General features: G+C 37.1%; 5 protein-coding genes and 1 pseudogene across 7 annotated transcripts; 3 read left to right on the top strand and 3 right to left on the bottom strand.

Annotated features, from left to right (window-relative positions):
- The first annotated feature begins 1,561 nt into the window (after positions 1–1,561).
- On the top strand, positions 1,562–7,016 carry LOC108807226 (phytyl ester synthase 2, chloroplastic-like). The gene is made up of 14 exons (XM_018579482.2): positions 1,562–1,969; positions 4,097–4,148; positions 4,265–4,320; positions 4,400–4,558; positions 4,638–4,742; positions 4,863–4,933; positions 5,023–5,144; positions 5,264–5,372; positions 5,470–5,600; positions 5,689–6,058; positions 6,150–6,263; positions 6,384–6,469; positions 6,547–6,656; positions 6,739–7,016. Exons 1-14 carry the CDS (start codon positions 1,624–1,626, stop codon positions 6,927–6,929), a joined length of 2,022 nt encoding a protein of 673 aa, XP_018434984.1. The 5' UTR covers positions 1,562–1,623; the 3' UTR covers positions 6,930–7,016.
- LOC108807955 (uncharacterized) lies at positions 6,765–8,954 on the bottom strand (annotated as a pseudogene).
- A 3,360-nt stretch (positions 8,955–12,314) lies between these two features.
- Positions 12,315–16,951, top strand: LOC130496415 (uncharacterized). Its single transcript, XM_056988471.1, has 2 exons — positions 12,315–16,481; positions 16,695–16,951. The coding sequence occupies exon 1, from the start codon at positions 12,996–12,998 to the stop codon at positions 15,543–15,545; it is 2,550 nt and encodes an 849-aa protein (XP_056844451.1). The 5' UTR covers positions 12,315–12,995; the 3' UTR covers positions 15,546–16,481; positions 16,695–16,951.
- Positions 16,952–17,190: 239 nt separating this feature from the next.
- LOC130496416 (B3 domain-containing protein REM7-like) lies at positions 17,191–18,096 on the bottom strand. The gene is made up of 2 exons (XM_056988472.1): positions 17,724–18,096; positions 17,191–17,634 (listed from the first exon to the last, which is right to left on the bottom strand). Exons 1-2 carry the CDS (start codon positions 17,884–17,886, stop codon positions 17,360–17,362), a joined length of 438 nt encoding a protein of 145 aa, XP_056844452.1. The 5' UTR covers positions 17,887–18,096; the 3' UTR covers positions 17,191–17,359.
- Positions 18,097–18,543: 447 nt separating this feature from the next.
- Positions 18,544–20,978, top strand: LOC130495615 (uncharacterized). Its single transcript, XM_056987031.1, has 4 exons — positions 18,544–18,777; positions 18,981–20,312; positions 20,386–20,478; positions 20,577–20,978. The coding sequence occupies exons 1-4, from the start codon at positions 18,544–18,546 to the stop codon at positions 20,976–20,978; spliced, it is 2,061 nt and encodes a 686-aa protein (XP_056843011.1).
- A 196-nt stretch (positions 20,979–21,174) lies between these two features.
- On the bottom strand, positions 21,175–24,142 carry LOC108813804 (uncharacterized protein At2g33490). 3 transcript variants are annotated; one of them, XM_018586462.2, is made up of 9 exons: positions 23,918–24,142; positions 23,589–23,661; positions 23,431–23,502; positions 23,276–23,337; positions 23,119–23,187; positions 22,999–23,027; positions 22,713–22,914; positions 21,535–22,606; positions 21,175–21,430 (listed from the first exon to the last, which is right to left on the bottom strand). In XM_018586462.2, the coding sequence occupies exons 1-9, from the start codon at positions 24,029–24,031 to the stop codon at positions 21,387–21,389; spliced, it is 1,737 nt and encodes a 578-aa protein (XP_018441964.2). In that variant the 5' UTR covers positions 24,032–24,142; the 3' UTR covers positions 21,175–21,386. The 3 variants fall into 3 exon arrangements, with proteins under 3 accessions (XP_018441964.2, XP_018441966.2, XP_018441965.2); XM_018586464.2 differs by having other exon boundaries at positions 21,175–21,394; XM_018586463.2 differs by having other exon boundaries at positions 21,175–21,371; positions 23,918–24,140.
- Positions 24,143–27,108: the final 2,966 nt, after the last annotated feature.

The raw sequence follows: 27,108 nt of genomic DNA, 5'->3' as shown, positions 1-27,108 counted from the left end.
TCTATAGCAATCATATAAGAAATACTATGTGTTATTATAGCTTTATCGCTAAAACTGATCTTGTTAAATTTGACAACTCTCTATGGCACAAAATCAAGTTTATGTTTACATGATCGTATGAGAAATGAACATAGGAAACATAATTGCATTGGTATAATCATAAAATCATTAATCAAAGTTTCACTTAATCATACAACACACAAATATAAAAAAATTCGAGTCAACTCCACAACGATCCAATTTAAAAATATAATAACTGCATATAAAGTAACTATAACCGTATTCCTTTTATTTTTCGTAAGAATTCTAATAGTGGTGGGACCCATATTTTCTTACCTACATATGTTAACTAACGTGTGACAGTTAAGATATGATAGATGCATCTCTTTTTTTGTTTCTAAAACTTTCGGTAACAATTTTATAAGCTATTTGAATATATTTTTTTGAAAAATGCTATTTGAAGAATTTTGATAGGTAATTATTATACATGTTTAGATTTATCTCCTGTGAATTAAATTAAAAGACATACTGAGTTTAGTTCTTAAGCTGAAAATGTTGCACTAGAGTATTAACTCTAGGGTTGAAAACTTGAAATGCAGAGGGAATTGAGGGAATGTAATATCAGCTGCCACATTTTATTTTGAAAAATGTTGCATAATCATTAAATCTAACGTTAATTAAATATATATTTATATATACTATGACCTATACTGTAAATTAATGACTATAATAGAATGCACAAAACTTATAATTAATTATTTCTTATTTAAATTACAAAAGGAAATTAAAAAATATGAATGTAGTGTGTATTATAAAAATATTTTTCAGTCTATCTAAAAAAAATAAAATAAATCACGAACACAAATTTAACATATAAATTAAATTCTTTTAACTTTTTCGAGCAATTAAATTTCTTCAAAATACAAGAAAAATTACTGAAAATTTTACAAAGAAACGAGAAAATGGCATATGATTACGAAGAAACGGGTATATATGCATATGCTTACGAAGAAACGGGTGTATGTCGAATCAATTTTTAAATTGTTATCATTTTGTATAATAGATTTTGATTAAAAGTTATACACAAATATGATTACAAAAAATATGAACGATTACAAAAAAATACAAAAGATTGAAAAAAAATAAAACAACAAATATACCCGCCCTTTAACCTTTAACATATGTAAGGGCGGGTCAGAATCTAGTATTACTTTTAATCTTTGTTCCGGCTGGCATAGTTACACAAGAGCACTTTAACATATATGTTAACCACATTAGAAAAGATTAAAAAATATTTAATTGTAGAAAATAGCTGTTGAGTGATGTTAAACGAAAATATAATTAGTTTAATTTAAAATGTTTTGTTATTCTATATTGAGGTTATAATAGGTATTACTTGTATGAATCAAATTGAAAAACGTGAACGACATTTCATTTGTAACAAAAATTAAGACTAAAACAACAATTAAACTAAACTGAGGGAGTACTACAGTTTTCAGAAAACACACAACATGTCGTTTCTCATGTCCTTGGCTCTTCTTAGCATCAACCCGTTTTCCCTTCTCACTCTCGCTTTCAACAAATAGAGAAACGCAAAAGAACTCTTTTGCGTAAAACCATCTCATGGTTATCTCGAGTTTCTCACCAATGGAGGTTACACTACTTGCCTCCTTCTCTGCTTTCTCTCCCGTCTCATCAGAAAGACTCTCCAACGCGGTTTTCAGCAGTTCGAAGTCAAACCCGCTACGACAAACGCATAGAGTCAAGGCGGCGACGATCGCGAAGGTCGTGGAGAAGAATCCGTATTGGGAAGCGGAGACGGCGAGTCCCGATCTGCGTAAGAGCTTGTCGGACTTCTTGGAGGAAGCAAGAGATTTCGTGGGAGATGATGATGGTCCACCTCGTTGGTTCTCCCCGTTGGAGTGTAGCTCTCAGGCTCAAGGCTCTCCTCTTCTCCTTTTCATACCTGGTTCGTTCCTCTAAATCTTCTACCACCTTATCTAATTTTAATCATGTTTTACAAAATTATATTTGTTCCAAATTAGATGACATTTTATATGTTTATAAAATTATTTATTTTTATATTCAGAAGATTGTAAAATTAATGATATAGCCTGTTCGAGAACTCTTTAGGCGCTAGGAAGACAATTGGGTTGAACCTAGCGTCTAATGAGAAAATCAGAGTGTTTATTTGTTAAGAGTACTATTTGGTGTTTTTATTGTGTTATATAGTAATAGATGACAAGTTAATATATTACGTATTTGTTTTTTCAATAATATGGTGTTGTGTGTATAGTAGTGCTTGTTAGTGGTGCAGTTAGCTTCTGATGTAAATCATATTGAATTTCAATAACTTTGTGTTTGGACATTTGTTGATTTTAAAATAAATAGTTTCAACGTCAAAATTGTATTATATTTTTCAAAATTTTAAATACTATTATTTTAAGATATTTCTGCCCTCTTTTTGTATTTCGTTTACTTTTCCGATGAACAGGCATTTCATCATCACCAGAAAAAGATTCATCTCCATATTTTTGTTCTTTCTAGTCTTTTTCTCCAGTGAAATTATCTGATATTTGTTGTAGTTCAGGTTTATAAGTTTCTTTGTTATGGGGTTCTTTCTCAAGATATTGTAGGCTGTGAGATTTTTGTTGGTCTGCATGCTGCCATTTGGACACTATAACTTGACCAACTTTTTATTGTATACTGACACCTCGATTTTTGTTTGCTATCTGTAATGGAAGAAAAGAAAACATTTTCTTCACCATAAAGTTAGTTTCTTTCTCAAATATTTTCTATTTTCTCTCTACTTATAGAGTTGTGGATCTTAATATTTTTAGTTGATTTGATACATTTTTTTGTCACCAAAAGATTAGTAGATTTTTCAAGTATTTTTTCTCTACCTATAGAGTTGTGACTTTTTTTCATTTATAATGGATTCGATGATGATAAATTCAATTTGAATTCATTAATCAAATAGAAAAATAAAGATGCATCTATTTAGATAATTTTTATACTTTTTCTCTTTAGAAAAATTGGTGATCACTGAGATTTATGGAATGATCGTAGAATTTCTTTTCTTTTTTTTTTGAAAAAGGGCTTTGATCATAGAATTTTTTATCTAGAGATAGAGAAAGATGGGATGTTGCATGTGACGCCTCATAGTGTTAATCATTTTAGTGTTCTGAGTTGTATTAGGAATCATTTTTGTGTGCATTAGGGGTTAGAGTTACAATTAAAAATTGTGGGACTAATGAAGAAAAGTGCACAATTAAAAAGTATTGAGCCAAATGGAAGTACTCTAAAATATGATCTAAAATATATGAAAAAATATATGTAAGGACATGTGTCATAAAATTTCATGCCAATTTTCATGAGAAGAAAAAAATGCAATAGAGTATAAACTCTACAAACTAATAATGTTGGAACTACAAAATTTTATTAATTTATAGATTATTAATTTGGAAATAGTTTCCTTTTTAGATTTTATATTTTCAAATATTTTTTATAAAATAAGAAAAAGTATTGATTTATATATATATTACATTTTAAAATTCTACTTTTAACAGTTTTGTTATACTATTTGATGTATACAAAATATGTTTCATAGAAATTAAATGTATTTTTAAATATAATTTTACTAACTATTATCAATATAAATTTAAGTGTTAAGAAAAATAGAGATAAATTTCATTATGAATATAAAACAAATAATATAATGTTTTGTTTGTACTTATATAAACCTTATATATAAATTATTAATTTATGATTTTGTTGGAACTATATATTTATACAAGATTTTACAAAAAATATTATATTATAATTTAATCGATCTGTGTCATATTCTGAACTAATCAAACTCTTAACCGAAAAAAATTATTAATAACATGTTTATGAATTTATCGAGTATTAATTTATACAGTTACTACTGTGTATAGATTTAGTTACGACTATAACTATAAGGCCACATTACTTTGACAAACTTTAAACGTTGCATTATCAGTTCTGGATGAATTATAATTAGTTTCTATGATTTTAGACAATCTCGTCTGCATGAACACTGAAAGGCTAAAAATAAACTTAAAAAACCTTGTAGGTATTGATGGTACTGGGCTTGGGCTCATTCGACACCACAAGAAACTTGGGGAGTGCGTAACTTCAAATTCTTCACTTTTTTAGTAGCTTGAAAAAGAACATGGTATCTCTGTATCTTGATATGACCTCATTTTGACATTTCTGATGTTAATGTCGTCTTTTGAGATAGGGTTTTTGATGTATGGTGCCTTCATATTCCGGTCAGGGACCGAAGTCCTGCTAAAGGTTCCTTCTCTTGCTCCTTCCTTTGTTAACTGAGAAGATAGCCCTGTTGCGTATAAAGCCTTTTGTTTGTGTGTTTCAGACATGGTCCAACTTATTGAGAGGATAGTTAAGTCAGAGAGCTATCGTTTCCCAAATAGACCTATATATCTAGTTGGAGAATCCATTGGAGCGTGTCTTGCGTTAGATGTTGCAGCTAGGAATCCTAATATCGATCTTGCTTTGATATTGGCTAATCCAGGTACAAAATTCGGTCTTATATTGTCGGTAATTAACATGTCATTCATCATGTACATCATCGTAGACATTGTTTGTTGCAGCCACACAAGTCAACAACCTCATGTCACAACCTCTGGCAGGAATGCTGAATGTTTTACCAGATGGTGTTCCTACACTACTGGGAGAAATTTTTGGTTTTAAGCAATGTACACTTTCGTTCTCTTCTCATTTTCTGTCTTGATCACTTCGTTCTGTTGATAAAGTGTTTACAAGTGAGTCATAACACACGAGCTGAGTTTTATATTGTTTCCTCTGGTATAACACAGGCGATCCATTGACTGCAGTGTTAGGTGGAGGGATTCTAAGAGATCTCTTTGCAGTTTCAGCTAATCTTCCGGTACAAACACCTTAGAAACTCATTGATCAATGCGTTTGTTTTTTCAGTAAAATATCTCTGACAACATCATTAAAACATATTATTTTCAGACTTTGAGTAGGATCTTCCCTAAGGACACACTTCTTTGGAAGATTGAACTGCTTAAGTCTGCTGTTGCGTCTGCGAATACTCACATACACGCGGTCAGAGCTGAAACACTGATACTTCTCAGGTCTATTAAGTTTTCTCTTTTTTCAAATGTTCCCCCCAAAAAAGTATTCTGAAAATTCTTTGACTTGCAAAGAGATGTCTAGGTGTAGTAATGTGAATATGTTGCTATGACTATTTCAGTGGACGTGATCAATGGCTGGTGAATGAAGCAGACATTGACAGATTCTCACGCACATTACCAAACTGTATTGTCCGTAAGCTTAAAGACAATGGACACTTTCTCTTTTTTGTAAGTGATATCTCTCTTCATTCAATACATAAAGGAAGATGAAGATGATCCTTTGAGTCAAAATATTGATACTAACCACAAGTATATATCATGTTAGGAGGACAATGTAGACCTGGTTACTATCATCAAATGCACTAGTTTCTACCGCAGTGGGAAGTCTCATGATTACCTTTCAGATTACATTAAGCTTACCAAATATGAGTTAAAGCAACTACTAAACGACCAGAAGTAAAAAATGCTATACAAAACAAACTACTCTATCAAGTGTACAGGGTTATAGCGAACACTGATGCCTATTTTTTTCTCTGTTGTGCAGACTCTTACTAGATGCTACTTCACCTGTATATCTATCAACATTAGCAAACGGTAAACTTGTGAGGGGCCTTGAAGGTATACCTTCAGAAGGGCCTGTACTATACGTTGGCTATCACGTGTTATTGGGACTAGAGATAGTTCCAATGATAACTCAATTCTTGAAAGAGAGAAACATTCACATGCGCGGTTTGGCACATCCAATGCTTTTGTGGAACATCCAAGATGATAGGTTAGGGGACCCACAGATGTTGGACAAATATAAGTTAATTGGTGCGGTTCCTGTCTCCAACTTCAGTATCTACAAACTACTGCAATCAAAGTCTCATGCGCTTTTGTATCCTGGTGGTATCCGTGAATCTTTCCATAGAAAGGTGCTTTTCTTTCCCTCTCTTGGAGTTAAAAAAAAAAAAAAAACGTTAGAGTTCCTAGACTTGTCTAAACATGTAGAAAGAGAGTTTGCAGGGTGAAGAATACAAGTTGTTCTGGCCAGAGCAACAAGAGTTCGTGAGGGTTGCATCTAAGTTTGGAGCCAAGATTGTCCCATTTGGTGTTGTTGGAGAAGACGACATCTGTCATGTAACGATTTTTTTAGATATGTTCGTTTAACGTGTTAGCATTAACGTCTCTCTCTCTCTCTCTCTGCTCTGGGAAACTCTACTTTTAACTTGGTTTGGTACAATGGATGAATATTCTCAGCTTGTCCTCGATTCCGATGATCAAAGGAACATCCCAATCCTAAGGGATTTCATGGAAGAGGCAACAAAGCAAGCTGGAAACTTAAGGTTCTTCATTTTATGTTTTCTCATTCTATATACTATTCAAGTTAATGAAAACTGATTTTGAACGAGAAAACTGTTAGGGAAGGAGATGAGACCGAACTTGGAAACCAGATATGCTATCTCCCAGGAGTTATACCTAAGATTCCTGGGCGGTTCTACTTCTACTTTGGGAAACCAATTGAAACAGCAGGTTCATATATGCTTTATTACTCTAGACGTTGATCTCTACTTCAGATCATCACTGATCTGAACACTTTATGTTCGTGTGGCAGGCAACGAGCAAGAGCTAAAAGACAAAGACAAGGCTCAAGAGTTTTACTTGAAAGTCAAGTCTGAGGTTGAACAATGCATTGCCTATTTGAAGATGAAAAGAGAGAGTGATCCTTACAGACACTTGTTGCCAAGGATGATGTATCAGGCCTCCCATGGTTTCTCTTCTGAAATTCCCACGTTTGATCTCTGAAATGATTATCGATTCCATTATTTACATAATTACATTATACTGTGGAGACATTATTACAGGTTCCAATAATGGTATTTATTTAAGATTTTTTTTTTTTGTTTTGTTCATGAACCATGGAACTCTTTAGGACGCTCTTCATTCTTAAGTGAGCTAAGCGACTAAATAAACCTCAGATGAAGAGCGTACCGTAGAGCCCCAGAACCTCCGTTGCATTCTTTGGAAGGTTTTATACAGCTTCCCCCCCACTTTCTCCTTCCACTGAATTTACAAAATCAGATCCTTCAGTTTTTTTTTGTTTCTTCCCATGTTTAGTAGACTTCTCCTTTTCACTTCCTTTGGCTCTCTGGTCTTCTCTTACGTTGCTTCATTAGTTGAATTAGATGATCCCAGAGTAACCTTTTGGCGCAAGAAAGTCTGTTCAACAAAAGAATACTAATGGTTAAACTTCAACGTCTTGATACAACACAAACATGCAACTATGAGTTCAAAAGGCCTTATGCTTTCCTAGAAGGGAAGCTATACTATTACTCTTCTGGCTATAGCAAGGACATTATCTCAATTCCTAATGATTTTTTTTTCTTCAACACAAACAAACACTTCTTATCTGAAACTGAAAAAAGAACGTAGTGCTTGCTTTGAAAGGCTAAGCTAAAATGTGTGATCTTCTTTTTTTTTTTTGTAATCTTTTATGTTCTATGTTACCTTTGTTCCGGCTGGCATATCAGTTAAGTCATAATTACAGAGGAAGGTGTGAAGAGGTGTTTTCTCAGGATTACTAAGAACCTGCACAAGAGCAGTTCATATCAGAGCTTTTCAAACTCTATATCCAAGCAGTTCATATCAGAGCGAACATTCAGAGCTTGTTTTTTAGAATACAGGGAGAGCTGCAGCTGTTAAACCTCTTCACACCTTTATAGACCAATAGTATCTCTATACTAGAATAATAGAGCAAAACAAAGAGAAAGAAGGTACCAGTTGAATCCGAGCCTTCATGGGGATCCGCAGTTGGTTCTTGGAGCTCTGACCATCTAAGCTGATGATTGGACTTGTTCTCAATTTCTGGCTCCAGATTTTATTAGATTTAGATCCTCCAGTAAGATCTATGGAGGAATAATATAGCAATAAGCAATCATCACCAGCACTGGTTACTGAGAATGAAAGCTTCTGTGATTTTGGAGATATGCTTTCCCCAGCAATACTAAGAACGGCAAGAAAACCATCAATCTTCTGTACAAAAGAAGAGACAGCAGAAGTCAACATCACCTTTTGTGGGTCGGTGGAGGTCTACAGAGTCGAGCAAAGGACCATCAGTGTAGACCATTGAAGAGAGTCTGCTACTGCTTGAAGCGGAGGTGGTAGAGAGATGCAACCTACCAGCGAGGTTAAACTTTTTGTGATCTTGTGCGAGAGAATCACGGAATGCATTAGAAAGACCAGAATAACTGATTCGTTGGTGGTTACCATAGCTGATATCAAGCAGGTCACCTCTGAATTTTACAGGGAAGAGTGTATTCAGTGGGGAGAGTACTCTTTTTCTGATCAAAGCTCCACCAGTATCTACTCCTGTAACACCAAAAGTGGATGATAAAGTGTGATCAGCAGCAGCAACAATGGTTTGTTTGTTGTCCAGTGAGCTAGTTTCGCTTGATGCAAAACCAACTATCCTTCTAGCTCCAGCTAGACTCGAGCTAACCTTATCAGCAGCATAGCTAGTGGATCCATGAGTGCCATGGAAGGTACGGGGATCATCAGTGAACTCTAGAGGCTCCAATGATGTTTTCTATCAAATTCTGCAATGGAAGAGGAGATGCCTCCATCACTTTCTGAATAATGAGAAGTGGCACACAGAGGCAGACTTTGCGAAAGACTGCAACTTGGCGCAGCAGACGAAGAAGCTACTTTGCGAAAGACTGTAATGGGTGCAAAGTCTGCCTCTGTGTGCCACTTCTCTATGCTATGGTATTGTTCGGGGAGAAGAAGAAACCATGAAAATAGACGTGTAAGAATAAAAAAAAAATGGCTATGTAGAAGTTAAAGAGGAAGATGAAAGAAAAAAAATTGAAATAAAGAGATATGTAACCTACATGCACAACCGTTTAGTAGAGAAGGCGATTTGGCGATAGAAAAGGCGATTTCGGGTACGACGGTTCTCAAAGTTTCCACGGCAGGATCTCGATCTCCGATGGGGGATCCGGATCATCTACTGCCTCTGACGGAGGGGATTCATGGTTCGACGGTGATAGAAGTTCTAAAAACATCGATGGTTGGTGAAGGGGGATCTTCGGATTCTGGATCTGGTTTGAAGAAACAACAATTGGAGACCTCGACGGAAGCGTTGGAAGATAATCAGTCTAATCTGATCAAGTCTGATCTGAAAACGGGAGAGTGGGTTAACGCAGTTCAAGGGAAGAAAAAGTTGACGAAATATGAGATGGATATTCAAATCGAAGATGGTGTTGGATCTGTGAGTGTCCCTGATGAAGTTTTCAAGGATGCTGCTCCTTTGTGGGAAGATTTTCTCATTGGCCGTTTTCTGGATAAAGCGCCACATATTGGGAAGGTACACGCGATTGTTAACAAGATTTGGGCGTTGAGTGATAAATCACAGATGATTGATGTATATGTGATTAACTCAACAACAATGAAGTTCAGAGTTACAAATGCAGCAACGAGAAACAGGATTGTACGTAGGGCGATGTGGAATATAGCAGAGATACCAGTTGTGATGGCGAAATGGTCCCCTTTGACTGAAGACATTGAGCAAGAAACACACTCGATACCACTGTGGGTGCATCTCAAAAATGTGCCAATGGATATGTTTTCTTGGAAGGGATTAAGCTTCATAACAAGTTCAGTTGGGGTGCCAGAGAGACTACATCCAGAAACTGAGCAGTGTGTGAATCTGAAGATTGCAAAGGTTTTTGTGAAGGCTGATTTGTCAAAGGAGTTACCAAAAACAATGAATTTCACCTCTCAAGGGAAGAAAACACTAGTGGAGTACACTTACCCATGGCTTCCGCCAAAGTGTACTCATTGTGGCAAATGGGGGCATCTGGTGCATGCTTGTAGAAGGAGAAACGAAGAGAAGGAAGTAGTATTGGAGACTAAGAGTGGAGAAGTAGTTCGAAGTGTAGAAGAGGGAGGTTCTAAGGAAAAAATTAAAGAAGTGGAGACTGGGTCAGTAGATACAACAGAGAATAAGAAGGAAGATATTATGGATATTCTAGAGAAATCGGTGGGGAGTAATAAGAGTGCTAAGAATACAATAAAAGAAGCAGGAGAGGAAATCTGGAGGGAAGTTTCACCGGGGAAGGTCAGTCGTACACCTCAGACAAATAAGAAGCTTGAATCTGGTCAAGTTTCAATTCTGTCTAACTCAAGATTCTCAGTCTTGAGCCAAGATGAGGAAGAAGGGGAAATTATGAAAAATAAAGAAGAAGTGGTAGAAGTTAATAAAGAGGAAAAAAGAGGAAATGAATTGGAAAAGGAGGATGATAATGAAGATTTGGAGAAGGAGACAACAATTGTAGATGATGAAGATGGGATCACTTTAAGAAGATATTTGCCGAGAGGATCAAAAAATAACCACAGGTTTCTTTCAGATGTGACTGTTCAGAGAGCAAGGGACGATGGCCCGAGTGATCTGAATAAGAAGAAGAAACCTCGCAATGCCAAATGACAGGGTTCTTCTGGAACATGCGCGGCTTCAATAAAATCACTAAACATCAAGTAGTCCGCGATTGGATAAGAAGTCAGTCATTACAGTTTGGGAGTTTGATAGAAACCAGAGTTAAAGAAAATAAAGCAGGAGATATTATGCGTTCAGTTTTTCAGAATTGGTCATATATGAGTAATTATGAGCATCACCGTCTGGGCCGCATTTGGGTGGTTTGGGGTCCATCAGTTCGGGTAACACCGGTTTTTAAGAGTAGTCAGTTGATTACTTGTGCAGTTCTTCAGGAAGGGAAAGAAGAGGAAATTTTTTGCACCTTTGTATATGCGTTGAATACTATGGAAGAGAGGAGGATACTATGGGAAGATTTGAGAAGTCATAAAGATTCCTCAATGTTCAGAAATAAGAAATGGTTGATTTGTGGAGATTTTAATGAAACTCTTGATGTAGGGGAGCACTCAAGGTCTGAAAATAACCCGGTTGTGACAGCAGGGATGAGAGATTTTCAGGAGCTTGTGAGATATTGTTCATTAACAGACATGGGAGCTCATGGCCCTGTTTTCACATGGTGTAACAAGAGGGAGGATGGATTAATTTGTAAAAAGCTGGATCGAGTATTGATGAATGATGTTGCTCTGCATGGGTTGGGAAGAGCATACAGTGTATTTGAATCAGGAGGTTGCTCTGATCACCTCAGATGCAGGATCCAATTCGATAATGAAGAGATACAGAAGAAGAGAAGGCCTTTTAAATTTACAAATGTGATAGCTACGATGAAGGAGTTCCTGCCGACAGTTGAGGGATACTGGAGAGAGACTGATAAACTTTTTCACTCAACCTCAGCTATGTACAGACTTGGGAAGAAACTTAAAGATCTCAAACCGGTGATGCGGTCTTTGAGTAAGGATAAGTTGGGACATCTTCATAAGAAGACAAAGGATTCATTGGAGAGTCTTTGTGAAAGACAGAAAGAAACATTGTCAAATCCATCCACAGAGGCAGTGAGAAGGGAATGTGAAGCGTTGGAGAAGTGGCAGAAGTTAGCTGATATAGAGGAGGAAGTATATAAGCAGAAGTCGAAAATGCATTGGTTAGAGGTGGGGGATGGAAACAACAGATTCTTTCATAATGCTGCAAAGATAAGAGAAGTGATAAATGCTATTCGAGAGGTGCTTTGTCCAGATGGGAGTATTGCCACAAAGGAGGAAGATATTAAAAGAGAAGCTGAGCGGTTCTTTACAGAGCTACTTACCTTTAAACCAAATGATTATGAGATGCCTAAGGTGGAGTATCTTCAGGAGATTCTTGGATTCCGCTGTAGTGAAGTAGAGCAAGAGAATCTTATTAAGGAAGTCACAGCGGAGGAAATAAAAGAAGTTGTATTCAAGATGCCATCGAATAAATCCCCGGGACCTGATGGCTATACTACAGAATTTTTTAAAGCAGCTTGGCCAATACTTGGGAATGATGTGGTGGTAGCAGTGCAGTCATTCTTTATTAAAGGTTTTCTTCCTAAAGGTATCAACTCTACTATCTTAGCTTTGATACCTAAGAAGAAAATAGCTAAGGAAATGAAAGACTATAGGCCAATATCTTGTTGCAATGTGCTATACAAGATAATATCAAAGCTGTTAGCCAATCGCCTCAAAGGGATTATGCCTAAGTTCATCTCTTCAAATCAGTCAGCTTTCGTTAAGGATAGGTTGTTGATGGGACATCATCTCCTTTGCCCATCTTCCTCATCACTCAATCTCCTATACCCACTAAAATCATCTATACCCATACCTCTTTAATGAATTGTGGAAAGACTAAACTGACCTTGGTTTGTTGAATGAAAACCGAAAATTGTAATGTGATTGGGTTGGGTTTGTGATTGGAAATCGTTGGTTTGGGAAGTTTGGTTAATGGTTTTATAAAAAAAAAAATTAATTGAGAAAAGCTAAATTAAAAAAAAACCGAAGCTCCGTGGTGGGTCTCCCGTCTCCTCTACCTCCCCGCAGCTCCCCCATCGGGGCTCCATCCGGCTCTGTCGCCGCAGTTTCTCTCCTCCTCCTCCATTTTCAAAGTGTTTCCGGAGGTCTAGCATTCCATCGGCGCAAATAGAGTTGGGTATTGCAGGTAAACTCAGGACCCCCAACTTCTCTTGAGAAATGCATGTATTTGGAATCGAGCTAGGAGCAATGCACAACGGCATTGTTTAGTTGATGGGTCAATTAGTATAGCGATTTGGTATAAAATGCATTAATGTGGTTGAATTAAACGTTGATAGATGCGATTCGAAACCTTAGTGTTTTGGATTATTGTTGGAAAACTGGGAAAAGTGGAATAACTAGGAAAACTCGAACAACTGGTATAACTGTGTTGATCTTGTGCGATATTTTTGGCAGGATACAATGACCAATAACGTATTCGTACATTTTACATATGAAGACTGCATGTATGGTATATCTGTGAAGGCATCAGTGGAGGATGTGACGTTGTCAATGTTACAAGAAAAGATGTATAAGAAGCTTGGGTTGGATGAAAGTAAGGAAAAACTGAAATTGAGCTACATTCCGATGGTGAGACGTTGCCAGAAAGCTGTAACTATTGCTGATGATGACGATCTTTATGTTTACCTCGGAAGTGTCGATAAAGAGAACCAAAGATGTCTTTTGGTTGTGGAGAGTAGTGAAAGGTCGGGACCGAGACCACAAGATAGACTTTCGATAGCGGGTAAACGTTCTGTTGGTATGAACTACAACGATTTGCAGCTATTGGAACATGAAGTTGGACCTAATGCAATTACATTGTACGTTGGTGAGAACCAAGAGAATAACGAGGTGCGTGCTATGGAGACTGGTACTGGTAAGGAGACTGACACTGGTATGGAGACTAATACGGCTGCGGAGACTGATACTGGTATGGAGAATGATACGGCTGCAGAGAATGAAACGGCTGCGGAGACTGATACGGCTGCGGAGACTGATACGGCTGCGGAGACTGATACGGCTGCGGAGAATGAAACGGCTGCGGAGACTGATACGGCTGCGGAGACTGATACGGCTGCGGAGAATGAAACCGTACATCCAACCGCCGATAAGTATGTTGAAGAGCCACCTGCAATAGTACGGAGTAGTTGTATAGAGGAATGGGCCGATGGTTTGAGTCTCAATAAACATGACGAATTTCCAAGTAAGAAGGCAATTCAGGAGATGGTGGATAGAGCTGCATATAGTGAATGTTATCGTTATGTCACTAAAAAGTCTGATCGAAATCGATTGGTGATAACATGTTCGCAAGCTGACTGCAAATGGGTAATACGAGCTTCAGGGATTGGTGGGACGGAAATTTTCTCAATAAAAAGCTACACGAAGATGCATACATGCTCGCGGACACAACAAAGTGACAGCAACGACAAGAGAAGAGCGTCAGCAGAAGTAGTGGCAAGTTTTTTGAATGAGGAATTCCCAGGAGATGTGCAAACTCCAACTCCAAAAGATATTAAGGCTCTGGTTAAGTCCAAACTTGGTGTCATGATATCCTACTCCACAGCATTGCGTGGAAAGAATTTGGCTTCTTGTGATACACGTGGTAGTCCGGAAGATAGCTACAGGATGATGTATAGCTATTTGTACATGTTAGAGCAAATGAACACGGGAACAAAAACTAGTGTGAAATTGGATGACTCAGGTAAATTCAAGTACCTCTTCATAGCGTTGGGAGCTTGCATTGAAGGGTTTGCAGTTATGAGAAAAGTGATTGTTGTCGATGCAACATGGCTGAAGAACGGATATGGGGGTGTTCTAATTTTTGCCAAAGCTCAAGATCCTAACCGTCATTGCTATCCACTTGCGTTTGCTGTACTTGATGGAGAGAATCATGCTAGTTGGACCTGGTTTTTTGAGATGCTTAGAAGCGTTATACCAGACTCTTCTGAACTGGTTTTCATGAGTGATAGAAATGCAAGTCTGATATTTGCCATAGCAAACGTGTACCCTCAGGCTCACCATGGTCATTGTTTATGGCATTTGAAGGAAAATGTTAAAGGGCATGCTTCTAACGTCAACAAAGATGTAGTCGGGCATAGATTCATGGAGCTGGGAAAGATGTATACAATGGCTGATTTCAATGCTGCTTACGAAAAATTTAAGCTAAGGTTCCCTTCAGCTTACACGTATGTGGAGGAGAAAACTGAAAAAGACAAATGGGCAAGGGTTTTTTTCCCCCGTGACAGGTACAACTTGGACACAAGCAACAGCGTGGAATCAATGAACAAAGTGTTTAGAGAGGCAAGGAGGTGGGCCTTGATACCAATGCTGGATTGTATCATTAGGACATTCTCTGATTGGTTTAATCAACGTCGGAAGGATGCTGTTTCACAATCATTGGGTACCAAGCTAGTGCCTCTGGTTGAGAACTACTTGCACGATCTATGGGTTCTTGCGCGAACGCTACCTGTGCGGGAGCTTAATAGTTATGAGCTAGAGTACGAGGTAAAGGATAGTAATGGGAAGATGTTTTTGACGAACTTGATTGCCAAAACTTGTACTTGCAAGGTGTGGGATTATGAAAAGATTCCTTGTCTGCACGGACTGGCTGCTTACATCTATTACACTAATCAGGTGGATAGTGGGGGTGGTAGGAGCCGTGATATCAACATAGTATATCATGAGTTGTGCTCAAAATACTATTGGACGGAACTGTGGTCATTGGCGTATTGGAGGACAATTTATGCTGTGCCAGACATGTCTGTATGGGAAGTCCCGGATCACATCAGGGAGCTGAAGATCATACCTCCGGATCCTATCAAGCGTAAGGGAAGGAAAAGAGTTAATAGACTTCCATCTGGTGGAGAACGCCGTAGGAGGACACAAAACAAAAAGCGGCCTAGGCAAAATTTTGGTTTCAATTGGCTGTTATTTGGAAATGGTTCAAGCACTTCAGAGCAGAACACGGCCTAACCACGATTGGTTTCAATTGGCTGTTATTTGGAAATGGTTATTTGTATGTTTTTGGAAAACTCTGGAAAACTATTTTATCTTCTTTGTAAAACTGCATTGTGTTTCGAGTGTGACATTATTATTATTATGACATTTACTATTATGATTACTCTAGTCTAACTAATAATTCAATTAAACATATTTTTTTCAAAACGTTTTTCAAAAATTATGAAAACTCTTACTATCTCCATAATAAGCCTTATAGTTTCACTCACACTTTGTGAATGAAGAACATGTCACAAAAGAGATTATCAGATAATGTTTGTTTCCCAAATATTTGTGCAGTAAACAAGATAAATATCATGTTCAAGTACTAAAATCGAAAGTAAAACAAGAAAACCAAACTGAAAGCATTGGTAACACTGAATAAATTATAAACCACAGAAAGTACAACTATGAGCAAATCTCGTAAAACTAGTATCTTATGTAAAACTAAGAACAAATTTCGGGGAGGGAAATGAAATTACATTGGCGCCAAAACATATGAGGGAAAATAATTATTTTAATTATTTTAACTATTTTCATTATTTTTCTCTATGTCACGTCCCATCTCTCTGTCTCCACTCCATCTCTTTATTGATCCCATCGATCCATCTCTCTCTCTCCACTCCCCCACTCCATCCCTCATTCCTCTCTCTCGATCTCTTTCGGTTTCTCCCATTTCTCTCTGACAGTAAGAACTGAAGCATGACTCATCCCGAAGAGGAGTACAGTCACATGAAGGCCTTGAAGAGACACAACGACATGCTTGGTTTCGTGGCTGATGCGGAGTACGGCGTCCCGACCAAGTGCCCGTGTGGTGGAGGTATCATTCCTGAGGTATCTCCCTGTAACAAGTTTCCCAATGATTTTGATACGCAACCTGGAAGGAGGTACTTCACCTGCAAAAACTTTGAGGTAATTTTCATGTCGTGCAAAACTGGTAAAGCTTGTATAACTAGGAAAACTAGGAAAACTAGGAAAACTGGAAAACTGGAAAACTGGAAAACTGGAAAACTGGAAAACTGGAAAACTGGAAAACTGGAAAACTGGAAAACTGGTAAAACTTGTAAAACTTGTTAAACTGGAAAACCTGAGAAACTTGTATAACTTGTGATAAAACTTGTGCAGAATAATGGTCTCCACTTTCGTACGCCGTGGGTGTTCGCGATTCAGGACGAAGTTACAAAGTTAGTACACCGTGTCGAAGAGATGGCTGAGGAGATTGATCGCCTCAAGTCTCAGCTTTACCAACTTCACCGTCCATGATCCCATCTTGTTGCTCTAAGTTGTTGTTGTTCTAAGTTGTTCTTGGGGATGTTGTTGTTGTTGTTCTACGTCGTATGATGGTACTTTGATCTATGTTGCTACTTTCTTTCTCTATGTGTGTGTCTTATGACCTAAACTATCTATCTAATGTTTATGTGTTTTGTGGTTTACTTCTCTATGCGTGTGTCTTGTGACATTATACGAAAATAACAAGTTTGCAACATCAAACCAAAATCAAGAAAATGATTAACTAAAAGTCGAAAATGATTAACTAAAAGTCACAGACCAAATCTATATCATGATTCAGGACGTGAAATTGATTAATTAAAATTCGAAACTCTATATACGAACTTGCTAAAGTCGAAACTAATTGACATGAAAATGATTAACTAAAAGTTTGCAACATCAAACCAAAATAACAAGTTCAAAGTACCATCAAATCAAAATAACAAGTTCAAAGTACCAAAAGCAAACATATAAAAGACACACAAAATAAGTTCAAAGCACAAGACATTGTGCTCTTAAGATCAAGTCACAACCAACATAGATGTGTACTGGATGTCACAGCAGCTCGGACCAAAGGGAGTGACGTGAAAGACCATGGAACCTTCGAGTTTGAAGATGACAATGTCTCCTATTCGAAGGTCATGTGCCTCAGCGAACTCCTTCCAACCTCGGGTGAGTCGCCTCTCTTCTTGTATCACTTGCCATGTTTGATCCGTAGCGTCGGATGTTAGTGTCCATGTGTTCCCATTCGTCTTCCCTTGGATGTGCTTGGAGAAAAAAATACAATGGGTATTGTCTGCAATCAAGATTTGAGGTAAGTTACACAAACAAGGAAGAAATCAGGTTCTTGCAATCAAGAAAAGGCAATAGAGAAAGTGTGTTTACCAAGTAAGTCTGGAATCCAGGAAGCAAAGGTTGGAAGAAATGAAGTTCTTGCGGTTGCGCCATCTGCAAACAAGAAACAAAAGTTAGACAAATCAACTAAGTTAGACAAATCACGGACCAAATCAATCAAGAAACAAAAGCTAGACAAAGTTAGACAAATCATTTTGCATGTCAAGGAACTTGCTAAAGTCACAGACCAAATCTATATCATTTTCAGTTTAATTCGACCATTTGCTATAAAAGAAAACTAGCAAATGAACTCAATCAAGCATCATGAACTCCATCGAATGAGCTACCATAAAATTCTCAATTTTCAGTTTAATTTGACCATTTGCTATAACCGAAAACTAGCAAATGAACTCAATCAAGCATCATGAACTCCATCGACTGAGCTACCATAAAATTCTCAATTTTCAGTTTTATTTGACCATTTGCTATAACCGAGAACTAGCAAATGAACTCAATCAAGCATCATGAACTCCATCGACTGAGCTAGCATAAAATTCTCAATTTTCAGTTTTATTTGACCATTTGCTATAACCGAAAACTACCAAATGAACTCAATCAAGCATCATGAACTCCATTGACTGAGCTAGCATAAAATTCTCAATCAAGCATCATGAACTCGATATAACCAAAACTAGCATCATGAACTCGATCAACAGAGCTAATTCATGAACTCAATCAATCAAATACGCTAAGCAAAGCCGTCACTCCATCGATGGACCGAATCTAAAAAACCCTAAGCTACTTAATTAACCATTTGGTGGTGTTGCCATGGGATTGCCATCTAAAAAACCATAAGCAACCTTAAACAAAGATGACGTTTTCTCCATCCGAGGTAAACTTGATCGATGGAGAAACAGAACCGACGAGTAAGACATACTTTCAGTTGTGTCGCTATCGGTGGGATTGGCCGTCGCTGGTCTCCTCTTTGGTGGGATTGGCCGTCGCTGGTGGTCTCCCTCGGTTGTGTCGCCGAAGGGAAAATGGAAGAAAAGGGAAAATGGGGGAGAATCGGGGGGATGGTTTGGGAAATGGAGAAAGGAAATTGGTACAATTCGGTTTTTGGACGGTTAGGTTTTAATTTCGGATCGAAATTAGGGATTGGTTCGTGGTCCAACTCAATTCGGTTATTCCTTCGGTTAAGGTAGGTACAACCGGTAAATACTTCAAATTTTCTAGGGTTAAATGTAATTTTCGGCTTTTTATTTAACTTTTCATTTTTGTTTTGTTTTCATGTCTTACGGAGATTAGAGATATAGCTGGGTGGGTATAGGAGATGATGTCCCGTTGTTGATGGAGAATCTATTGTTAGCTACTGAATTAGTTAAAGACTATCACAAGAGTGAGATATCTCCGAGATGCGCCATGAAGATAGACATATCTAAAGCGTTTGATTCAGTCCAGTGGCCATTTCTCCTCGCCACATTAGAAGCTTTGGGGTTTCCTGCTAAGTACATACACTGGATCAGATTATGTATATCAACAGCGTCTTTTTCGGTGCAAGTGAATGGGGAGCTTGCGGGCTATTTTAATAGTGCTAGAGGGCTTCGTCAAGGTTGTGCTCTATCCCCTTCACTATTCGTAATATGTATGAATGTTCTGTCAAAGTTGTTGGATAAAGCGGCTGTTGATAGACTGGTGGGATATCATCCAAGATGCAAGAATGCTCTCTTGACACATCTTTGCTTTGCGGATGATATTATGGTTTTCACAGATGGGCAGAAGAGGTCAGTAGAAGGAATTCTCCAGGTTTTTAATGACTTTGAAAAGCTTTCGGGTCTCAAGATCAGTTTGGAGAAATCGACTCTGTATATGGCTGGGATTTCTGTTGAGAACCAGAGTGCTATTCTTGAGAACTTCCCTTTTGAAGCAGGTCAATTGCCGGTCCGCTATCTGGGTTTGCCACTTCTCACAAGGAAAATGACAGTCTCAGATTACTTACCATTGATGGAGAAGATCAAGACCAGGATGTGTAATTGGAATGGGAGATTTTTGTCATACGCAGGGAGACTCCAACTTCTTAAATCTGTCATCATGAGTTTGGCGAATTTCTGGTTTTCAGCGTTTAGACTTCCTCGGCAATGCATAAATGGGATTGAGAAATTATGTGCAGCATTCTTATGGTCAGGGCCTGAGTTGAATACGAGAAAATCTAAAGTTAGCTGGAAGGAAGTATGTAAGAAGAAGGAAGAAGGTGGTTTGGGGTTAAGGGATTTGAAGGAAGTAAATGAAGTATCCTGTCTCAAATTGATATGGAGAATTCTATCTGGACAGAATTCATTATGGGTGCAATGGATTCAGAAGAATTTGATCCGCAAAGGTTCTTTCTGGTCTGTTAAGGAGAACTCAACAATAGGTTCTTGGATGTGGAAGAAAATACTTAAGACAAGAGATGCTGCTAAGGAGTTTCATCGTGTAGAAGTTAAAAATGGAGAGTCTACCTCCTTCTGGTATGATCATTGGTGTACAATGGGGCGCTTAAAAGACTTGTTGGGAGAAAGAAGTTATATTGATATGGGTATACCAGAAACTTGGACAGTAGCAGAAGTAATACAGAAGCATAGGAGGAGAAGGCATCGTGTGGTAATTTTGAATTTAGTGGAGGAAGAAATTGAGAAACTGAAATCTAGAAGGTTGAAGTGTATGGATGTTGCAGTATGGAAAAACAGAGAAGAGAGATACAAACCAAATTTCTCATCAAAGAGTACTTGGCTGCTTGTTTGAAAGGAACACATATTGCAACGATGGAGTAAGTGTGTTTGGTTTAAGCATGCCACGCCTAAGTATTCTTTTCATGCCTGGACAGCGATGCTTGATAGACTATCAACATGTGATCGTATGCTGAAGTGGAATCAAGCCATTGATCCTATATGCGTCTTGTGCAAGCAGGAAGGGGAGACAAGAAACTACTTGTTCTTCTCTTGTGCTTATTCAAGTTACATATGGCAGAAGTTGATTGGAGGGTTGCTTGGTACAAGATACACGGAGCGTTGGGAGGATATTATTGAGATAATGCTTGATCTTAGACAGGACCGGGTTAAGCTTTTCCTGATAAGATATGCATTTCAGGCAGCAATTCATTCGATCTGGCGAGAGAGGAATTATAGAAGACATGGTGATAAACAGATTCCGCATATGCTGTTGGCTAAAGTGATTGACAAGAATGTGAGAAATAGACTGTCTACTATTCAGCGTCAAGGAGACAAGAAAATGGAGAAGGGATTACAAGTGTGGTTTGGAACTAGATAAAATTTACGTTGTAGTTTTTATTTTTCATTAAGCTTCCTGTTACACTTGATGTACAAACGTTTTTTTTGGATGAATAAAATTTTACATTTATTCAAAAAAAAAAAAAAACCTACATGCACACTATACTGTAGCCATTAGGTTTTCAAGGTTAGTTTCTTAATTATACTTTTTTATGGTATCATTGTTGCCAATTAAAGAGAAAAATTGAAGGGATTAGAAATGAAAACGGGGATAAAATTCTTCAGATTTACAATGGAAAGAAAGAAAGATAACAAGAGTAAGCAACTAAAGAATAATTGCATATACTGACTCTACGGTATTCACTTATGGCGATCTCTGATTCTCTACAACCGGCGTTGCGGCAGCTTCACCGTTCGATCAGCTCTCCTACTCCTGCAATAAGATAATTTAATAACCTATAGTGGTCTCAATAAATCCCCCAGCAAGGTACTCTACACTTATGAAATATCAATTTATTCAGTTCAAACAATGTAAACTTTAAAAAATATATATTTTCATGAAAACACATAATTGGCGGTTTAAACAATCGTTTTACCTCTAATTTGACTGGTCTGAGCAACTCCCCTGGACTCGAGTGGCCGAGAGAGGCTCGATGGTGTTAACGGTGGGGATGCATCGACAGCTCGTTGAGTAACGGTTATATGGTTTCTCGAAGGTATAGAGTAGCTTCGAGGAACGACCAATGGAGGAACCGGAAGAGGCGAGGCCACAATGTTTGTGGCTGATGACGGAGGAGTAAAGTTAACAGTGCTGTGTCTTTCTTGATTCCATCCGGTTAGAGGCGCCGAGTGACCAACGAGACTAGGGGATTTGGCTCGTCTTGGCGGTGGTGCAAAGTGGCCTGGTGGTCTCGGGAGCTCGTGAAGCTCGTTAGGCCTCGGGGAAGAAGAAGAATAAGCAGGAGGAGGCGAAGAGGTAGGGGAGACTGGTATATGAAGATGAGGTTGGGGTAATGGAGGAGGAGTTGGTAGAGTACGAAACACGCCTGAGGAAACGTCGGTGACGGTGATGGTGACTGGTTTTGACGAGGAGGAGGCTTTGATCGGTCCAGAAAATGCATGTCTTGCTTGCTGCTGATGATGCTGATGCGTGTCTGTTGTAGAAGGGCGAGGGAGACGGGAGTAGAGGCTGTTGTTTTCCGCGTCTTTCCCGCTTTTTATGGGTTGTTCTAAAGGAGATGAGTGCCATATGTTTCCAGCGCTTTGGTTTGCTGGCTTCGGGTTTGAAGCTTGTTTTGAGTGCCTTAAATCGCTTGGTGTCGGTAAGACGTAAGCGTTGGAAGATGGGTTCGTCTGTCTCAGCCTTTCTGATAAATCAGGTTTCTTCTCCGGGAACAAGGGAGCTGAATGGCTGGTCGTTCTGTGATCACGGGTTGAGAGAGAAGCAGCTTCTACCCTCTGCTCATTTGCTCTGTAAGCAAAACCGAGTTCTCCTTCTCTATTAATGTCTTGGCCACCGCCATCGTCATCATCATCATCCTCCTCACTAGCTTCCACTTCATTCTCATGAACAGAGAGATCACAGTCAATATGTTGTTTCTCCGAAGTAACTCTTACATGACGCTCTACTGCCTCAAGCGATTTCATTCCAGTGTAAAACAGACGCATCTAAGAAAATCATAAGACAAAAAAAAAAGTCAAGAACGCATAAGAGAACACAAAATTTCCATAAGAAATGAATCATTATAACTAGTAAGTGAGTGTAATCTTTTACCTGAGCAGTGTGGTGACGTACTGCTTGTGTGAGGAGACTACGAGCTTGTCCTTCCTTGAGAGACTTCAATCGAAAAATGCACATGGTTGCTTCTTCATGAAACTCATTGTAAGCAGGTCGAGAGTCATGAGGAATATGTCTCTCTCCTTTACCGCCTTTAGACCTTCCTTTATCTTTCACAAGCGCCATCTCAAACACATTCCTGAGATGTGTATTACAAGTTAGGTAGTTTAAAAGACAAAGAGTTTACCAAACTAAAACTTCATACTATTGGAAATAAGCATACCTCTTCTCGTCGCATTGTTGCTTCATATCCTGCTCAATTGTAAAGAGAAAGAAGAGTTAAAAAAGAAGAAGGAGAAGAGAGTATCTTCAATACATGAGTAGCAAATAATGGTATATATACCTCAACAGTTCTAAGGTCCTTGAGAAGCGCTTCTGATGGGGACGTAATGGTCTTGAATATATGACTACGCTGCAAAGTAAAAGAAAACAGTTTCAAAGTTAAGTTTTCTCTTTTGTTTTGCATCCTTCGTGTTTCCACCAAACAACTCTCTACTTACATATGTGTCAAGAAGTTTTTGAATCTCAAACTGAACTTTACCGCACATAAACAAGATCCTACCTACAGAAAAAAAAAAAACAAATGTTACACACATTACAGCTTTATCCTATAGTACAAAAAGGCAAGTAATAAAACTATATATAAAAAGCTTACTGCTTTCTTCGTCGTTATGAGGCGCGATTTGCTCCAAACAAGAACCCATCTCTCCCAATGACTCAGAGAACTCTGAAAAAAAGAATAAACCACAAGAGTGTGTATAAAGATCATTCCCATTGTTGATCAGAAACATATGATCTTTCTTTCTTTATTACCATAAGCACTATTGGCCGTGGCAGCAGCTGCAGCGAGTAGTCTATCATAGCACTCTCTCATGTCTTGCATATCCTGAAACATTTAACCAATCAGCTATAAACAGTGTTATATTCAATTGTTACATAATATTAGGGTTTGTAAAACCCCCAAATCTAACCTAATTGATCAGATTCTTCCTAGATCTGCTCTCTTCACTTTTAAAACCAGAATCTAACATCAGATACTACTCGGGATCGAATAATTAACTACCATTAAACCCTACTAAAATCTTCACCGTAGATTGCGAAACTATAAAAGCGGCGGGAGATTGTTATTATTATTATTATACCTTCCCGGCGCGATCGAGTTCGTCAATCTGGGCTGTAGCGACGACCTCTCCTTTCTCCTTCGCGTCGACTTTGTGCGACGTTAATCTCCTCAACATCCCAATCGAAGCTTTCATCGTATCACACCACCACCCACACACTTGAGCTCTAAAACTAATTTTCGAAATTTATCTTCAGTTTAATCGAAGAAAAAAAGAGAAACAGATCGAAGGAGAGAAGAGACGAAACCCAGATAACAGCAAAAGTGAAGGATCCAACGGCGGATATCTCTCGTTGTGAAGTTGTATGAGAGAGAGGGAACGACACGTGGCGAGATCGTAACGGATAAAAAGAGGTAGTGGGAAGAAAGAGTCAAAAGTCAAAGATTGATGACAGGGAAAGAAAGGGATTTTCATTATTTGGGTTTGACTGCCAGTGGATGGGTCAAACATCTATTGTCTTTTTTTGACAAGTAATTATTATTTGTCTTTTTTGAATCAGACTAGGAAGTAGTAGTATCTAATTGGATTATTAAATATCCCGAGTTTATTAAACTCTACATAAAAACTGTTGGCCAGAACACAAAAAATTCATCTTAATTCAGGAAAGTACTTAACAGCCAGTTAAATTCATAGACTGAACGCAAAAAGGTGGACGTCATATTTCCCCACAAAAATTATCATATAGCACTAGATATCCACCGAACTATAACCTTATTCAAAATCTCCTCGAACTTAAAGATATAATCTTATTTTTTCCTGAATCGATAGTTTGAAACTTAATTACCTATAAATCATGGTTTTAACTGGTTTATTAATAATCAAATAATATTAACCAGCTAGACCAAAAAAATATTAAATGAAATCAAACCCAATATTAAACCAACACGTTTATGTTTTCTTCCTCACCCGTTCATGCAACCAGCCAGCTATAATCTCTGTTTTTGTTTTTGTTTTTATAGAGACTATATAGTCTCTGTTAATAAACATTATACAATATATTTTGTTGATCCATAGCTTCCTCCACTTAATATTTTTCTCTACAACATTTTTATCGTTCGCACAGAGAGCTATCTCCTCCAACAATTCCGACAATTACGTATCCATATCAGTGAATCTGCCACTTGCCTTGTTTGACGAGACTGGAGCAAATGTGTATCGAATTCCTATTATGGGCTTCATCTTTCTACTGCCGAACAGATGTCTGACGAAACTGGAGCAAATATGTATTGAATTCCTATTTTCTTATGAGTGCCAAGGGAGCTAAAGTCTCATGGGATTTAGTTTGCACTTCTAAGGAGTGTGGACAGGGGCGAAGCCACCTTATGGTAAGTGGTGGCATGTGCACCCATAATTATATTGATATTCACAATTTTATAGGCAAAAGCATTGAAAATTGCATTGAAAATTTGGTGAATCAGATGGTTAAATTCAGTCTATGCACCCATAATATCTTGAGTTCAAATCCTTTTCATACATTTTTAGTTTTTATTCCAATAATGCACCCACTAAATATTTCGTCTAGATTCGCCCCTGAGTGTGGAGGACTTGATCTGACTCAGTCCCTGGAACAAAGTGCTTGGACCTAAACTTATTTGGTTACTCTTCACGACATCTGTTTTTTTTTTTGGGTTTCAGTGGTGATTCCATCAGGAGTTAAGAATTTTTGGACTCTAAAGTACTCCTGGAAGTTGGATTTGAATTTTTTTTTTTTTGTAAACTTAGGTCAGTGGCAAGACCATTTGTTCTATGTGAGATTTATTGTGGCATGACTGCCGGAATTTGGTCTCCTTATTCTCTTGGTCTTCTTATTGAGCTAACTGGAGATGGTGGTTCTAGAGTATTGGTTTCTAATTTAAATGTAAGTGATGATTAAATGTGTTCAAAAAAGGGAAAAAAAAGAGATGGTTAAAAAAAAACTGGATTCAAAACTGAGGCTATATAATATCGAACTGAAGAATTTTAGATTTTTCACCTTAGAAATCCTATACTTGTTTCTAAGAACATCTCTAATGTATTATTCTATTTCTTATTTCAAAATGGTGAAATTCAAAAATGAAGTTGGGTATTATTCGAATTTATTATTTTAATTTTATTCAAAAATAAAATATTCTCAAATGATTTCCTTTATTTAGTAAATAGTTGTTAGTAATACTTTCAACTTATAAAAACTTAACAACTAAACCAACTATTTTATACTTACAAAACTTCCATAGATATATTTTATTTAAATTATATCTATTATTAAAAATACAATAAAAACAAAATTTTGTTTTGTAATTTGAAGTTCGTACATAACCCAAATTTTTGTGCATATATCAAGTTACAAATGTTATCGAATTGAAATGTTGACCCACAAGATAAACAAACTCATCTATTCAGTTTGAAAATTACTTAACGTATCCTGGTAATTCCGAAATTAATTTATCGAATTATTAAATCAATTTTATATTATATTTATTTTAAATTATTTATGTTTAGTTTTGATTTTATGAATTTGTGTATCTTTTATGTAAAATTATTCGATAATTTTTGTGTATTTTTTTTATTTTCTATCATTTAAATATAAAATAAAAATATTTAAGATAAGAACAATTTCATAAATAAAAAATTCAACTCTAAAATGAAATATAATCGGAAAAAAATTCACTCAAGAATGAAGTTTGAAATAAAAATTAAAATAGGGTTGAAGATTCTCTAAAGTTCATGCATGGCCGTCAATTCTTCATCTTCTATACTACATCAGGATTCGAGATCTCAAGGAATTTAGTCATTCCCTATCAAAGAGCTAGGGAATGACTAAATTCCTTGAGATCGGTTCCGTTTTAAAAAAAAAAACAATGTCATAAATCAATAAAAATATAAATCGTAGTTTTTAATTTATAAAAAATCCTAATTTTTATAGTAATGAAACAAAGAGAATAGAAGTATACAAATATTTAAAATAATATTATAAATTATCTTTATGCATTGAGATTTTTATTAAAGATATAACATATATTCAAATAGATTTTGTCAATTGTTTATGAAATATTAAAAATAATTAATATAACTATTTTTAAACTTAATTTATGTGTATTTTCACAGTTTTAATATGAAACCATTTCAAAATTATTATTAATGAATAAATGAATATATATATATATATGTAAGTATAGATATACCCTTCCAACTTGTACTTGTTTCCTAATTTTTTTTTTAAATCTCGTTTCTGC

The sequence above is a fragment of the Raphanus sativus genome, chromosome 6 (genome assembly GCF_000801105.2).
Source record: "Raphanus sativus cultivar WK10039 chromosome 6, ASM80110v3, whole genome shotgun sequence".
NCBI lineage: Eukaryota > Viridiplantae > Streptophyta > Magnoliopsida > Brassicales > Brassicaceae > Raphanus > Raphanus sativus.
Note: the sequence above shows the minus strand (reverse complement) of the source record. Positions and strands in the feature narration are given on the sequence as shown.